Genomic DNA, 16,837 nt, shown 5'->3' on the forward strand with positions numbered 1-16,837 from the left:
AATCATATATAAGCAGCTTGAAGGGCTAGAAAATGTTATGAGGCGTAAAAATTTGCCGTTCTTGAATTTCCCCAATATCTAGATCATCATCAGCCCAGGAGTTATTTAAAAAAATATGTAAATGAAATTTTGTGTATTTCTAGTGACAAAGAAATATTAGTTTCAAAAAATGTACTATGTTCCTAGGTTTAAGAAAAGTGGTCAAGGCCCCGAGGGTGATATGGATAGTTTGCAGGCAGAAAGCCCTAATTTAACATCTTTTTTTTTTTTTTAGGCATCTGTCGATGACATACAAGCTAGAGCTACTTTAATAGTTGCTTTTAGTTTAGAGCAAGATAAAAATGTAGTGCTCCAAAAATATTTCAAAAATAAAGATTTTTGCTTTTGTGGCCAGAAAGTTCAAGTGTTTCCTGATGTATCTAGGAATACTCAATCCAGGAGGAAGCAGTTTCTAAATTTGAGGCAGAGAGCTATGTCCCTTGGGGCCACTTTCTTCCTCAAATTCCCTTGTAAATGTTTGATAACATTTCAGAAGAATAAATTTGTGTTTTTAGATCCTGCCCACCTGGAAGTTTTTCTTTCTGACAAGGGTGCTTGATTAGGGAACTTGTAACAGATTGTTAAGGAGAATGTTACTGGTATAATTGTTTACATTTCTCCCTTAATTAGTGCAATGGTTAGTTGTACTTTTCTATTTTATTTTTCCTTTGTTGATTAGCTTCCCAGTTTTAATGTGGACTGTAACATTGGAAATATCTTGTGACTTGGGAATTCTTATTTCTTGAAGTTTATCCTTCAAATAGTCCAATTTGTTTGCCTTTTTCTTTTTCATTGTATAATGGATGGTAAGAATTTAATAAATTGTAAATAAAAAAATAAGTTAGCTGGCTAATACTGAAAATCAGCGATAACCGGTCAACTCTCTCCCTGCTCCAAGCCCAAGCCACCCACATTTTTAGATGTTAGATTTTTATATGTTGAGTCTGGCTAGGAAATAGCCAGCTATTCTGCTTTGAAAATCTACCCTAAATATTTAGCAATTCTAAGTTATACATTAAAGGGGTAATTTTCAAAAGGATTTGTAAATGTAATATACTATCGTAGCAACTTTCAAAAGCCATTTACTCAAGTAAAGTGCACTTATGTGAGTAAATCCTATAGACAATTCAATAGCATATATTGTAACAATTTTCAAAACCCCACTTATTGGCGTAAAGTGCATTTACACGTTTAAAACTCAATTTTAAGTGTGTAAATGTTTTCTAAATCAAGCCTTGAGAGTTCAGTAAGGCAAAAATAAAAAAGCCAATACAGTAATGCAATTTAAATGGTTTTTTTTACTATTGCATAGGCAGACGAGCTACTATAATTTCTCCATCCCTACGGCCCCCAAATATAACCTGTGTGTGAAAAAAATTAGAAGAAAATAGCAAAAATACTGGTGCAGGTATAGGTGATTTCCCTGGGGTGGACAGGCAAGACTAGAAAGAGCTGCCCTTTATAGAAGGGTACAAAATATTATACCCATCCTCTCAAAGAATACTTGATTTAAAAAACTAAGATTTTATTTCACTAAGTTCCCATATAGTGCAGTGACTCACTTAGTTTAATGTGGAAAACAATTTGTATCTAGATTTCAAGGAGAAACGAATGCTTCCGAAAGTAGCTGCAAGTCTACTTCCATAACACATTATTCTTCGATTTTCACTACAAATGTACTCTTATATGCCAACTGTGGCAACAAGGAACATTTGGTTATCCAGCATTAGCTCTGTCCACATATTTGCACGTGCCAAATAAAGTGAAAAATGCTGTAGGTGATGCCTGCATAGTAACCACATAAATGATTTCAGAATTAATCTACTTGTCACATGCTGAAAAATGCACAACTTATTTTGTAGGATACGAACACCACTGAAGCAGCAGAAATAAGATTTTAAGTCAGCCTGAAAATAAATGTTAAACCACCTACAAAATCAGTTAAAAAACAAACAAAAACCATAACAGAAAAAGCAAAACTGAACATCTCAGAACAAAATTACATGGTGATTCATGAGTAGACAATTGAGAAGAGTTAACAGATCTTTTTAAAAAAAAAAAATCCTCGTGCTGAAAATACAGCCTCAATTTCAGGAATGAATAGAAATGTTTGAACAGATATACTACATTTGCTTACATGAAAAAAAATGGAGAAATTACTTACCTGATAATTTCATTTTCCTTAGTGTAGACAGATGGACTCAGGACCAATGGGTATAGTGTGCTCCTGATAGCAGTTGGAGACTGAGTCAGATTTAAATCTGACATCAGCAGTACATATACCCATGCACTCTGTTCTTCAGTTTTCTCCTCGAAAAGCAATTATGGATATATGTTTGGATAATTTTGATTAATTTGGTTAACTTGATTAACTTGATTAACTTGATTACTCTGATTGGATGACTAGGTTTCTAGCTGGAGACCGCTAGGGCATTCAACCAAGAAGCACCGACACCTGGTAATATGGGTGTCTGAAGTAGAAATAAGGTTTGGTTTACCCATGCTTGTGTTGCACTCAGGGGGAGGTTCCCCCAGGGCTTCTCGATTGCGAGGCAGCCATGGGCGGGGTGCTGAGTCCATCTGTCTACACTAAGGAAAACAAAATTATCAGGTAAGTAATTTCTCCATTTCCTAGCGTGTAGCAGATGGACTCAGGACCAATGGTATGTACAAAAGCTACTCCCGAACCGGGTGGGAGGCTGCCCGTGGCCCATTTAGTACTGCCTTTGCGAATGCTGTGTCCTCCTTGGCCTGAACATCCAGGCGATAGAATTTCGAGAAGGTGTGGCTGGAGGACCACGTTGCTGCCAGACAGATCTCTGCGAGTGACAGCATCTTGGTTTCTGCCCAGGACACTGCCTGGGCCCTTGTGGAATAGGCCTTGACTTGTAGGGTCAGGGGCTTGCCTGCCTCTACGTAGACTGCCTTGATTACTTCTTTGACCCAGCGGGCGATGGTTGCCCGCGAGGCCGCTTCCCCTTGCTTCTTTTCGCTGTGAAGAACGAACAGATGGTCCGTCTTTCGTACAGGCTCCAATCTTTCCAGGTATCGGACTAGGAGTCTGCCGACTTTCAAGTGGCGAAGAAGGCGTGAGTCTTCTGAGTCCTTATACTCGTCTGGAGATGGCAGAGAGATGGTTTGGTTTAAATGGAAGTGAGAAACTACCTTTGGCAGGAAGGAGGGTACAGTGCGCAGCTGTATGGATCCCGGCGTGAATCTGAGGAACGGCTCCCGGCATGATAGTGCTTGAAGTTCGGAGATTCGATGGGCTGAGAAAATTGCCACGAGGAACGCAGTCTTCAAGGTCAGAAGCCGTAGGAACAGACCGCGAGTTGGTCTGAACGAGGCTCCCGCTAGGAAGTCTAACACTAGATTGAGATTCCATAAGGGTATCGGCCACTTTAGAGGTGGTCGAATGTGCTTGACCCCTTTTAAGAAGCGGGAGACGTCTGGGTGGGCTGCTAGGCTGTTGCCGACCAACCTGGGTCTGAAGCTCGCCAGGGCGACCAGTTGTACTTTGATGTAGTTGAGAGACAACCCTTTGTTCACACTGTCCTGCAGAAATTCCAGGATCATGGGGATTTTGACTGTCCGTGGAAGGATGTCGTGGTCCTCGCACCAGGCTTCGAATATTTTCCATACTCGTATGTATGTTAAGGAGGTGGAGAACTTGCGCGCTCGGAGCAGTGTGTCAATCACTGGTCCTGAGTATCCACTCTTTCAGGCGAGACTTCTCAATGGCCAGGCCATAAGCAAGAATCTCATTGGGTCTTAGTGGAGGATCGGTCCTTGCTGGAGTAGATCCCTGTGTGGAGGTAGGCGTAGAGGGTTTCCCGCCAGAAGTCTTTGCATATCCACGTACCACGGCCTTCTTGGCCAGTCCGGGGCCACTAGAAGTACCAGCCCTCTGTGGTGTTCTATCTTGCGGATGATTCCGCCCAGTAGTGGCTATGGAGGGAAGGCATACAGCAGATCCTCCTGAGGGCCAGGTCTGGACGAGGGTGTCGATTCCCTGGGACATCTGTTCCTGTCTTCGGCTGAAGAACTTGAGAACCCGGAGTTGGACCCGGTTGCCAGAAGATCCATGGCTGGCGTTCCCCAGTGGTTTACTATCTGCTGGAAGGCTGTTGTCGACAGTGTCCATTCCCCCGGATCCAGACTCTCTCTGCTGAGGTAGTCTGCTGTGACGTTGTCTTTTCCCGCGATGTGGGCAGCTGATATCCCTTGTGGGTTCTATTTCCAGGGACACCTGCTGGCTCCTGGTTCCCCCCTGGCGGTTGATGTAGGCCACTGTTGTGGCATTGTCTGACACGACTGACTGATTTACCCCAGAGTCTGTGACTGAACCGTAAGCAGGCTAGTCTGACTGCTCGGGCTTCCAGTTGGTTTATGTTCCATGACGACTCTTCTTTGTTCCATTGCCCTTGAGCCATTAGCTCCTGTCAGTGGGCTCCCCATCCCCGCAGGCTTGTGTCCGTGGTGAGCAAGGTCCATTTCGGTGGGGATAGGCTTGTTCCCTCGCTCAGGTGGTCTTCTTGTAGCCACCATTGTAGATGGTTCCTAACCTTCGCCGGTAGCCAGAGGGGGGGCGGAGTAGTTTTGAGACATCGGGTTCCATCATGACAGTAGGGAGTGATGTAGGGGCCCGCATGTGGGCCCTTGCCCACAGGACGACTTCTATGGTTGATGCCATGAGTCTGAGGACTTGGAGATAGTCCCATGCCGTGGGGAGAGTGGAATTCATCAATGCTCGTAGTTGTTCCATCAACCTCCTTCTCTTTGTGTGTGTGTGTGTGGGGGGGGGGGTGACTTTGTTCCCTTTGGTGTCAAACCGGACTCCCAGGTATTCCAGGCATTGGGAGGGCTGTAGGTGGCTCTTGGGTGTGTTGACAACCCACCCAAGGTTCTGCAGTAGTTCCTTGACTCTGGTGGTTGCCTGCTGGCTTTCCTCTGGCGATTTTGCTCTGATCAGCCAATCGTCCAGGTATGGATGCACGAGGATTCCCTCTTTCCTCAGTGCTGCCGCTACCACCACCATGATCTTGGTGAACATTCGGGGAGCCGTAGCCAGCCCGAATGGTAGGGCCTGGAACTGGTAGTGATGGCCCAATATCGCGAAGTGTAGGAAACGCTGGTGGGTGCGATGGATCAGTATGTGGAGATAGGCTTCTGATAGATCCAGGGAGGTCAGGAATTCTCCCAGTTGTACCACCTTTATGACTGCACGCAGGGTTTCCATGCGGAAGCGGGGTACCTTCAGGTAGGGATTGACTGTCTTGAGGTCCAGTATGGGCCAAAATGTTCCCTCTTTCTTGGGCATGATGAAGTAGATGGAATAGTGCCCCGAATTTTGTTGGTGTGGAGGCACTGGTGTTATTGTCTTTAGGGCAAGTAGTTTTATTAGTGTGGTTTCCACTGCCTTCCTCTTGGAGGGGTCGTGGCACGGAGAAATCACAAACTTGTACAGAGGGATGCTGTGGAAGTCCAGGTAGCATCCCTCTCGAATGATGGCTAGGACCCAATTGTCTCATGTTAACTCGACCCATCTTTGGTAGAAAAGGGCAAGCCTGCCCCCTATGATCTCTTCCTGTAGATGGGTCTGCTGATTCTCATTGCGTGTTGCAGCTGGGGCCTGGTCCTGAGCCGGCTCCTCTTTTGTTGTGTCTGTTCCGAAAGGACTGCCCCTTGCCAGCTGGGCGGGGGGCTTGGTAAGTGTTTTTGTATGGTCTAACGCTGGGATCCTCTGCCCTTGGGTGCCTGGGGAGAGGGGCATTGGTTCCTCTTGTTCCTGTCCTCCGGTAGACTGGTATTGGGGACTTGCCCCATTTGTCAGCTAGTTTGTCCAGGTCGCTTCTGAAGAGGAGTGATCCTCTAAAGGACATTCTCCTGAGCCTCGACTTAGAGGATACGTCGGCTGACCAGCTTCGGAGCCAGAGCTGTCTTCTGGCTGCCACTATGGACGAGAGGCTCCTGGCTGAGGTGCGCACCAGGTCTGAGGTCGCATCCGTGAGGAATGATATTGCCGGGTCTAATGCCTCGACTGGCGTAGTTGCATCCCTGGCCATCGCCAGGCAGGCGCGTGATACCACGGCGCAGCAAGCAGCGATCTCTAGGGTCATAGTTGATACACTGTAAGTCTGCTTGAGGATGAATTCCTGCCATCTGTCATTGGCATCCTTGAAGGAAATTCCACCCTCGACTGGTATGGTGGTGCGCTTTGTGGTGGCGCAGATCAAGGCGTCGACCTTGGGAAACCTCAGGAGTTCCTTCGTTGCGGGGTCCAAGGGTAGAGAGCTTCTATGGCATGACCCCCCTTGAAGGTGGCCTCTGGGGCATCCCATTCCAGGTCGATCAGTTGTTGTACTGCCTGTAGTGTATGGAAATGGCGTGAGGTTTGGCGGAGCCTGGCCAGGAAGAGGCTCGCTTTGGACTCTGCTGTGTTGCATGTGTCCGGAATGGCCAATGCCTTCAGACTCGTGGCTATGAGATCTGATAATTTGTCTTTTGGGGGAAATGGCGCCAGCGACCATGCGGGCAAGATGGCGGCCCCCCCGGAAGGTATCCATGTGGGAGGACCCTCGAGCCAGATCGGGGGTCTAGCTCGGACGGGGCTGCTCAACCCGATTAGACAGACACCGGAGGGACGATCTGGGCGGTTATCCGAGCCTTGGAGACCAGAGACTTAGAGAAAAGTTTTCTACCTTACCTTGTCTCGGCGCTTCCCGGTCTCTTGCCAGGCGGTCTCCGGCTGCGGGGGGAGAGGGGAATACCTTCACCGCCGCATTCGGTCTTGCGCCCGCTGCCTCTCAGCCGCTCCCTTTTCAGGGGGCTAAGTTCATGCCGGCTCGGCGATCAGACAGAGACTGCCTTTCAGCCACTCCCTTCACCGGGGGCTAAGTCCACGCCAGGACCGAGGCTTACCTCTGAGGGATCTCGGAAATCACCTCAGGAATTCTTGACTGGGGGAGGGACCCTTAGGTATCACCGCAGGAGAGCGGGGCTCGTCTGAAGGTAAGATTCTCTCTCTTTCTTTCTTCTTTGAATTTGGAGTTTGGTTTTCAAACGCTATGCAAGTGTGTGTGAAGACCAAAACTGCTATGGAGACAGAAAAAAGCGAAGAACAGAGCCTCGTGCACAGGTATATGTAGTGCTGACGTCAGATTGAAATCTGACTCAGTCTCCAACTGCTATCAGGAGCACACTATACCCATTGGTCCTGAGTCCATCTGCTACACGCTAGGAAAGGGAAGTTATCAATACTGCATGACAGAGAATGACTTAAAGGATCCAAGTGCATGCCTCATACTTTTTGCAGGGTGTTTTATATTCTCCCCACCCTTTAATTTCCCTTCTCTGCCCAGCATGAAGGCAGCTGCAGAACCCTCACAAATTCGAAGGCTGGCAAGGCGCCGTTGTGGCCTCTGCGCTGCTCATTGGCTGGAAGGGGCCACCATTGCAGCTACAGCCATCCTTCCCTCCTTGGCAGCACAAGAAGCCAAACCGGAGAAGCCACAAAGGTGAGGGAGCACATGGCTGCAAGGTTAAGGAAAGGCTCTTTTCTAAAGGCCAATGTCAACTTTAAATCAACTTAAGTTTCAGAAACGCAAGAGAACACTTTGTTACTGCCTGGTGCATCCTGATGGAAGAATTGTAAGAATAAACTCAATCTAAGAAATCATGCTATCAAGTAACGGAAACGAACCAATTGGTTACCCAGATTAATGGTGTCTAATCACAAGCCCCAATTTCCTGTGGTAATTAAGGGGTAGATTCAACGTCATATTTTGAGATTCTGCAGCAATTATGTGGCACACTAGCATACATTTGCATATGGTTTTTCACATTTTACTTTTTCCAATTAAAAACAAAAAAAATCAAATAGCTTCTTCACATTTCAGTGTTTAATGTTCTCTCCATATCCAACTTCTTTACTGTAACTTTTCATTTTCTCCCCCATAGTTCCTTGCTTTTCCTCCCACATCCCCTTGCAACCTCTTCCTCTCCCAAGCATTCTCTCTTCCCTCTCTACCTAGTCTCTCCCATCCAGCAATCTCTCCTGCCTTTAACCATTCTTTAGTTTTTCCTCCCTTCAAACAATTTTCCTGTCTTGTTTTTCCTCACCATTCCACCCCCACCTAGCCTTTTCCCCTCCTATGCCTTCCAACCTTTGTCTGACCTCAACGAAGTGTATTATGCAACCCTCCTATGCATGTTTCTGCTCACCATGGCACCACACTGACAGGGAAGAGGGAGAGAGTCAATCAGGAAGGGATACAAATTTTAAAAAAGTTGAAGCATTGGCAGTATAAATGAAAGCCACGAAGGAAGGTACCTTCCTGCAATGTCACATCAAAAACCAAATTCTGTGGCAACTATTGTGGTATTAATCTACTGCATACACTGAAACAAATCGAATTTTGGTTTACCTGGAAGGGGCCACGCCTATCAAATTAGGCCCTAACCCTCGGAACAGAGAACGGGGACCTTCCTTCTGCAAGATCATCCTATAAGAAAAATAGAAAATATCAACAAGACAAAAATATTGCTTTGAAATGTGTGCAAAAAGACAAGTGTTGCAAAAAACATAATGAATGAATACCCTTAGAAAAGTTACTGCCAATCACATATATGGTGCTATTATAATGAATTCCAATTCTATTTAATGGATATTTCAGTTCAGGAGGAGGATTTTAAGTGTTCATCAACCAATATTTGAAAATCTAGAAAAGATGCACAGGTTTATGGATATGCACAAGAAAAAAATATTGGACTGTGCAGTATGAGGAAGTTTTTTATAAATATGGGGATTTTTACACGCATACAAAATATACAATAGTACCTGAAAACCAAAGACTTGTGAAATAACTACTATTTTAGTTTCTCCTATTTGGTATATAATATGCTTTTATGCAGTGACAAAATGGACCAAATTATACTAAAATGGAGTACAGTTGCTCCTGTGCCAGCGTGCAGCACTGAAGAGTCTCTTTAGATGCAAGTCCACCATTTGCACAGCTTGCAGGTGAAGAGGAGCCTGACAGGCAAACTGCAGACCCTCACTGCCCATCTGGAGCATTATGAAAGTTCCACGTCACTCCCAAAAGGCTATACCATGGGGGAGCTGGCACAATGGTTCTATTGTGAGTATGTGTGACTTATAGTTCTCAAGTTACAGACTTAATAAACTCATGGAGTTGGAAACCTATCAAGGCAATTTCATATCCCATTTTAGGATGAATGTGTCATAACCTCTGGGAGACCTTCACATACAAGTTAATTGCTTTGTACATTTTTATCTCACTCTGCATGTAAAATTGGCCCCAAAACCCTACACCACCACCAAAACCTCCCCTCGAGTTACTAGCTGGTTCTCTTATAGTGATATAAATAGTTAACTACTATGAAGGCCTATTAAAAAGAGGCTCTCTCTGTTGTTATCAGGCTAACTCCAATATTCAGAGTTAACCAGGTAACTTATCCAGCTAAGTCTGGTGAGGCCAAAGAGCCGTCCTAAAGTTAGCTGTCTACTTTTAAGATAGTGCAGCTGCATGGCCACCATTTGAGGAAGCCACGTGAGAATGCTCTTGCTCCTTGAATTTACTGCTTACCATTTTCCTTAATTCCCATGCCTCATACCAAAAGGAAGGCTAAGGTAAGGGAGATTTCTTCTAACTCTCCCTTACAGATTCTACATCAACCTCGGATTGAGAGCTTCTTTACGCCTATGCCGGTCTCTCTGCCGAGTGCAAGTGCCATTGCGGGAGGAGCTGTGGAGCGGATGCCAGTCCCGCTCCACAGCTCCTCCACACCAAATTCATCATCACCTCCCCACTGGGGGCCATCGGAACATCTGGAGTCTTTGCCTACTTCATGGGACGAGAGTCCAGCAATGCCGGCATTAGAGTGGATAGCTGAGGTGGAAGTTGGAGGTCCTGTATTATCTTTGGAGACAACAAACTGTCTCTGTTGGAGAGAAGAGTCCCCTTTATCGGGGATTATCTTGTACGGCTGGCCCCCTGGCAGGAGTCTCGACTCCAGGCCCCATTGAGATTTTGAGGCAGACTAGTGCATTGAGACTAGGGGCTATTGCCCAGTAAACCACTGTTGTGAAATCTTTGTTATCAAAGCCTTCAGTTATAACTATGGATGCCCTATGGAACGCTTTGGTCTCTCTTGAGACTATTTCCTCATTGACAAACATTTCCTTAGATACTAACCATTGGATTTTGGCTATGGAAAAACAAGTTCAATCCCAGAGTGGGAAAATGGAAATTCTGGAATCTCATATTGCTTCAGTAGAAAAAAAAAAAAATAGAGTGGACTGGTTCAATCTGACTTGGTTTATGCTTAAAAGTTTGAAAATACTTAACATTCAACACTCCTTGAGAAGTTTAAGTCTGAGAGTTCTAAACTTTCCTTTTATTAAATTGATATCACCCATAGAGTTCTTTAAGAATTATTTATCATCTATTCTTAAGATACCAACAGCTGTAATGCCATTTAACTGCAAGGGCTTATTTTCTGCCATGAGTTCAAGAAGCTGTTGATGGGAATCACTCAAAATGCTACCCTTGATCTGTCTAATATTCTTGAATCACAAGAATTAGAGATTACCAACAGAGCTACTTTGTTGGAGTCTATTGCCTTTTTGGCTGATAAGAATACAGTATTCAGATACTATCTTTGTAACAGATCATTGACTTTTTATGGTCAAAAACTGTGGATATATCCTGATATAACTCGAGAGACCCAAGATCGCAGAAAAAAAGTTCTTGATCATGAGATCGGAGAGATTGTTATTGAAGGGTGTCCAGCTTACCTTACGTATCCTTGCAAATGTTTGTTCCAATATATTCATAATACAAATATTTTCTTCGCACCTTCGGATTTTTCTGAACTCTTATACTTAAAGAATACTCTTGCATGTATCAGCTTATTGATGTATAGAGGTGTTTGCTTCCTCCTATGCCTTTTATTTTCTTTCTTAATTGACCACTTTTTTTCTTCTTGACTCCCCCGATTTCCTTTAATAATTTGGGATTTATATAGAAATAATTTCCCTTATTTAATAATGCAATTACTTTATATATATACCTCTGTTTCTGTAACAAGACTCGAGTTAATTGTAAATTTCAGGGGAAAAAAAGCAAGTCTGCTTACCATAAACAGTGTTTCTGTAGATAGCAGGATGAATTAGCCATGCTGTCATGGGACCATCAGTCAGGCGTCTGAGGCAGAGCTTTCTCAAAGCTAACCACAGGAAGGCATAATCTCCTCAGTCTGTATTTTAGCAGTAAGACAAGAGGCTGTCCAGGGAGGTGGGCAGGTCAGCATGGCTAATTCATCCAGCTATCTACGGAAACACCGTTTACGGTAAGCAAACTTGCTTTTTCCCGTCGATAGCAGGGCTGAATTAGCCATGCTGTCATGGGAATCCCAAGCTCCCAGTCACGCTAAATGGTATAATATCTTTTCTTTTCTTTTTTTTTTTTGCGTGACATGCCCGATGTGGACAGCCAATTCTAGAGTTTTGAAGCTAAGGTATCTAAGACTGCTTGTCCTAGTTTCGCATCTTGAGATGTTTGCTGGTCTAAGCAGTAATAGGATGTGAAAGTATATAGAGATGACCAGGTGGCCACTTTATCAGAGGGATTGGTGGGAAGGCATACATCAGGCTTCTCGATCATGGGAGTAAGAAGGCGTCCTGAGCCGTGCGGAGATGACTGGGAAACAGCGAGCAGAACAGAGTTACTTCCATGTTCTGTTCGGTGGCAAAGAGATCTATGGATGGTGTGCCTCAGTGATAGAAAATGTCGGCCACTTGCTGGTGCAAAGACCATTCGTGAGGGTGAAATATTAGACTTAATTTGTCCGCCCGCGTATTGGCTATTCCTGGAAGATAGGTCGCTTGTAGATGGATTGCATGACAAGTCGCCCAATCCCATATGAGCAGTGCTTCCCTGCAAAGTATTCATGAACCTGACTCTCCTTGTTTGATGATATAAAACATGGCTACCTGATTGTCTATGTATACCATGACTTCTGCCAAGCAAGCTTGCATGAAAGGTTTTGAGGGCATAGCGAATTGCTCTGAGTTCGAGAAGGTTGATTTGATAAGACTGTTCACGAAGGGTCCATAGGCCCTGAGTTTGTAAGGTGGTCGAGGTAAGCTCCCCATCCTTTGTGGAAAGCGTCTGTTGTGAGAACTATGTTGTGAGGTGGCATTGTGAAAAGTGCTCCTCTGTGAAGCACTTGCAATCTTAGCCACCAAGTCAAGTCCGTGATCATGCCTGGAGTCAAGTTGAATGTCTGAGACAGAGGTTGGAAGTGTTGTAACCAATGGCGCTTTAGTCCCCATTGGAGTCGACCAATATGAAGGCGGGTGTTCGGAACCATGTGTATGGCTGCCGCCATATGTCCCAATACAGACAGTATTTGGCAGGCTGTCTGTCGTGCCGTTGACCGTAGGTGATTGGTAAGAGTCTGTAGCAATAACCTTCGGTCTTTGGGTAGAAAAGCTCTGCTTTTGGTTGTATCCAACAATGCTCCTATAAATTGAAGTGATCGGGAGGGTTGAAGGTTTGATTTTTCGTAATTGCTTATGAGGCCTAGTTCTTGAAGACACGAAATAGTTTGTTGCAGGTGGGTTAGTAGGGTTTTGCGATTTGATGCTATTATTAATCAATCGTCTAGATAGGGAAATATTTGGATTCCCTGCTTTCGCAGGTGAGCCACCACCACTGCCATGCACTTTGTGAATACACGAGGGGCTGCTGAGAGGCTGAAAGGCAGAACCTTGCATTGGTAATGATGTTTCTTGTAGTGGAAACAAGAGGTTTTGCCATGAAGAGGGGTGCATTGGAATATGTGTGTAAGCATCCTTCAAGTCGAGTGAGCACATCCAATCATTGGGTTGAAGAAGAGGAAGGATTGTTTTTAGGGAGACCATTTTGAATTTTTCTGTGACGAGATGTTTAACTCACGTAAGTCCAGAATCGGGTGAAAACCCCCCATGAAAACCCCCCCAATTTTTTGGGAATTAAGAAGTACGGGGAATAAAAACTTGTTTGTGCAGGTTCGAGGGTAAGACTCGAATTGCTTGTTGATGTTGAAGGGTTGAAATTTATTTGGTCAACTGAAGGTGATTGGCACACATGCCTGTGCTTGGGATGATATGTAGTAGGGAAGGTCTGGATAGGAAGTGTAGTTGATAGCCTTGATGGACTATTTCTAGAACCCAGCGATTGGTTGTTATTTGTGACCAGGCTTGACTGAATGCCATGATCCTTCCTCCCACCTCTGTGGGGGGTGGTGGCCTGGCTGAGGTTAAAAAGAGGGTGGATTCTTTGCGGTAGTAGCAGCTGGTTGATTTTGTGGATGCTGCATGAGTGGCCTCCCACGGCGTTGTTGGTGTTGGGAGGATTGTCGAGGTGGTGGAGGATAAGGAGGCAGTCTATACGATGGGTAGTTCCTGAATGGTAGTCTGTGATAGGAAGCTCGCCGAGCAGGTGCAAAATATCAGTGAGAGAAGGCTCCGTAGGTGTGAGAAGATGTTAGGGCTTGAACTGCTAAGTTCTATTTCCTGGAGACGATTTCCAAAAAGGTTATCTCCTCTGCATGGGAGATTTGCAAGCTTGTCATGGACATCTAACCAACAAGGACTGAATTGCACAGGCTGGGTAAACAAACAAGCATGGAAGTAGCTTGCTTATTGTGGCGGTTACTACCCCTAACCAATTAAGCTTGATACACTTAAGAGCATAAGAAATTGCCATGCTGGGTCAGACCAAGGGTCCATCAAGCCCAGCATCCTGTTTCCAACAGAGGCAAAAACCAGGCCACAAGAACCTGGCAATTACTTAGATGCAGCTCCAGCACTGCTCTCTACATCAATGGTGGGGGTGGAAGGTGGGGGTGGAAGGTAACTAGAACCAAAAAGTTACTAAAAAGGGCCAAGAGTAACAGATAAGTATAAGAAAAAAAATAAGTGTGGAATCTTGCTGGGCAGACTGGATGGGCCATTTGGTCTTCTTCTGCCAACATTTCTATGTTTCTATGTAAGCACTACCTTGGAGCCAAGCTAGGCGTCTGGCTGCTATAGCCGATGTGGAGGCTCTTGAAGACGTCTCGAATCCTTCATATACTGTTTTCAGAAGATGTCTAATGCCTTCCTCCATGTCCTATAAGGATTGTGGTGGTAGGGTTGTGGTATTCATATCTGGAAGGAGACCTTTTAGTTGTTGCAATGACTCATACAAATATTGTGCAATGCAGAATTGATGTTGGTGTATTTTCGCTCCCAAAATTGATGACTGGAAGATCTTTTTTCCCAAATCTAGGTATTTATTATCTCTCCCAGGTGGTGTACTGGAATGCAATCTGGATTTTTTGGCACATTGCATGGTCAATTCCACTACTATGGATGTGTGAGGTAATTGAGTTGATGAATAGAATGTAGATTGCTGCATTTTGTACTTCATGTCAGTTTTCCTAGAGACCGGTGTGATTGAGTATGGTGTTTCCCATGAATTTTCAAGTACTGTGTCTAAGACACAAAGATCTTCAAGAGTCCCATCGTTTCTGATCTCTGGTCAGGCATTTTGTGGACTTCCACGTTGAGAAGTGATCCCACCTCGTCTATAAATTTGGGATACGATAGGTCTTCCGAAAGAGAATAAGGTTCTTGGGGACCTTCTGGCGGGTCAGAGAAATACCCTGTAGAGGAGCCCGGAGGTGACGGAATGGATTCCGATTGTTTAGGAAATGGGGGCGAGTTGGTTGGCCCAGGTAACGTGGGCTGGGGGGGATTGTTGGGTTGACAATGAAGGTTCCTTTGCTGGAGATGGTTGCGGGAGTACTGGTAATGTGTCAGGTGAAGGTTGTGGTAGTTGTAGTGATTGTCTACCAGGACTGACTGGGACCTGGGGGGGGGGGGGGGGGGGGTTTGAGGTAACCCAACTGTAGGGAGGCTAAGAAGCCTGAAAACACAGATAATTGGGTGATGGCTTCTTGTGTTCCTTCCGGTATTTGTGTACGGATAGGTGGGAATGATACTGAACTGCTGCTAACAGTATATCAGTATCTGGTGGTGCTGGTTGGTGTTTATGTAGTTCCAGCGTAGTTTCAACTCTCCTGCATTTCGCTAAGGGTTCTTGTAACTGAGGCAAAGTGCGCTTTTGTCTGGAGATCAAAGAAAGGTCTGAGAAGACCTGACATGAAGAAGATGATGAAGGGGAATACAAGGAAACCCCTATCCAGTCATCTTCCGAGTCCAGAGGGGATTCAGGATTGTGAGTGTCTGAAATATGGGAGGCTACTCCTGAGTCCGAGGGTGAAGTAAGTTCCTCTGGGCCTGATGGTATGGTTTGCGTCTGAGAAGGGGTTTTGGTGGTAACCCTCTGGGAAGACGTCTGAAGCATGGACTTGTGCTTGTGTCGTATGCATCGGAGGATGTTGCTTCAAATGAGGTGATGACATGGATATCCGTTTTGCTGGTTGTGTGGGTAAGCGTTTCGAGGTTTTCATCGAAGAATGCTTCGATCGAGGGATGATGTCTGCGTCTTGGTTCGTGGTATTATTTGAATCGTCTTGTGCGTCGACACCTGCGAACCTGCGCCAGTGTTTGTGTCGAAGCATGCACCGTATTAATTGGCGCACCCTCGTCGGGACTTGCATCGAGCGTTTATCCGGTGCTTTCTCTGAAGCATGCGTCGAAGGTTGCGGTGACAGAGGCATGGGTGGCTGATCCGCTCGACGATTTCAGGGATGCTTCAAGTGCATCGACTGGTGCTTCAGGCGAACGTGCATTGACGGCGCAGCCTCAATTAGATCAAAACTTTTTGATGTGGTAGGCCCTGGTGTCGACGCAGACAGGGAGTCCTCAGAGTCCCTGTGGCGGTGTCTCAATTTTTTTTTCAAAAACTTTCCCTTGTTTTTGGGCTATTTTTGAAGAGCCCAGTTCTAGGGACACTGCCCTTTGAATCAAGAGGGGCAGGTTGCAGCCTCGGCCCCAGAAAAGAGTGAGCCTCTGAAGGGGGCGCATATGAGCCGGCAAGAGAAAGTTTTAATTTCTCTATTTTTGCCATCCTTTGGCGCTGAGCTCGAGGCGACATTCGCCCACAGTGCCTGCACATTAAGGTGTCGTGGTCCAAGCCTAGGCACAGGTAGCAGGCCTCATACCCGTCGGTAATCGACATGATCTTTCCGCACTTACACGGTTTTAAAACTGGATGGCTGGGGGCATCTTCAAGGTGCTGTTACCCTATGTCACCTTTTTATGTTTTTTCTCTTTTTTACTTCCTTTCTGTTGATATCTGTTTGTTCCTGAGGAGTGATGAAGATCCACGTGTGATCCTGCTCGCGGAAAAGACAGACAGATTCTGCCTTCCTACATGGGAACACATGCGCAACCGCACAGAGCTAAGCTCTGTGGTTAGCTTTCAGAAAGCTCCGCCTCAGACACCTGACTGACAGTCCCATGACAGCCTGGCTAATTCAGCCCTGTTATCGATGGGAAAAAATGATAATGCAGCTATACTGAACATACCTCCAAAGTTAGCCAGATAAGTTTATTCTACTAACTTTGCTATATGGACAATGACTGACTATGGATCTAGTGGTATTTAATTTTAGATTTTGATTTTAGCTCTATTCCCCTGGAATGCATCTCAACTACTAAAAATAAATAAAATGTGCTTCTTGCCCAGCCCCCATCTCCTACCTCTCCACACCCATTCCCTGGACAAATCATATGCACCTACTAACTTGTTCACTTAATATTTTAAATTTCCCAAGGCAG

General features: G+C 45.3%; 1 protein-coding gene across 2 annotated transcripts in view; it reads right to left on the reverse strand.

Moving 5' to 3' along the window:
• The window catches only part of SLC25A36 (solute carrier family 25 member 36), a 178,214-nt gene that overhangs the window by 65,851 nt on the left and 95,526 nt on the right, over positions 1–16,837 (reverse strand). For both annotated transcript variants that reach the window (XM_029615153.1, XM_029615152.1), the window contains one exon: positions 8,466–8,543. In XM_029615153.1, the coding sequence (XP_029471013.1) occupies positions 8,466–8,543 (78 nt within the window). The remainder of the gene's footprint in view (positions 1–8,465; positions 8,544–16,837) is intronic.

The sequence above is a fragment of the Rhinatrema bivittatum genome, chromosome 9 (assembly GCF_901001135.1).
Source record: "Rhinatrema bivittatum chromosome 9, aRhiBiv1.1, whole genome shotgun sequence".
Taxonomy (NCBI): Eukaryota; Metazoa; Chordata; class Amphibia; order Gymnophiona; family Rhinatrematidae; genus Rhinatrema; species Rhinatrema bivittatum.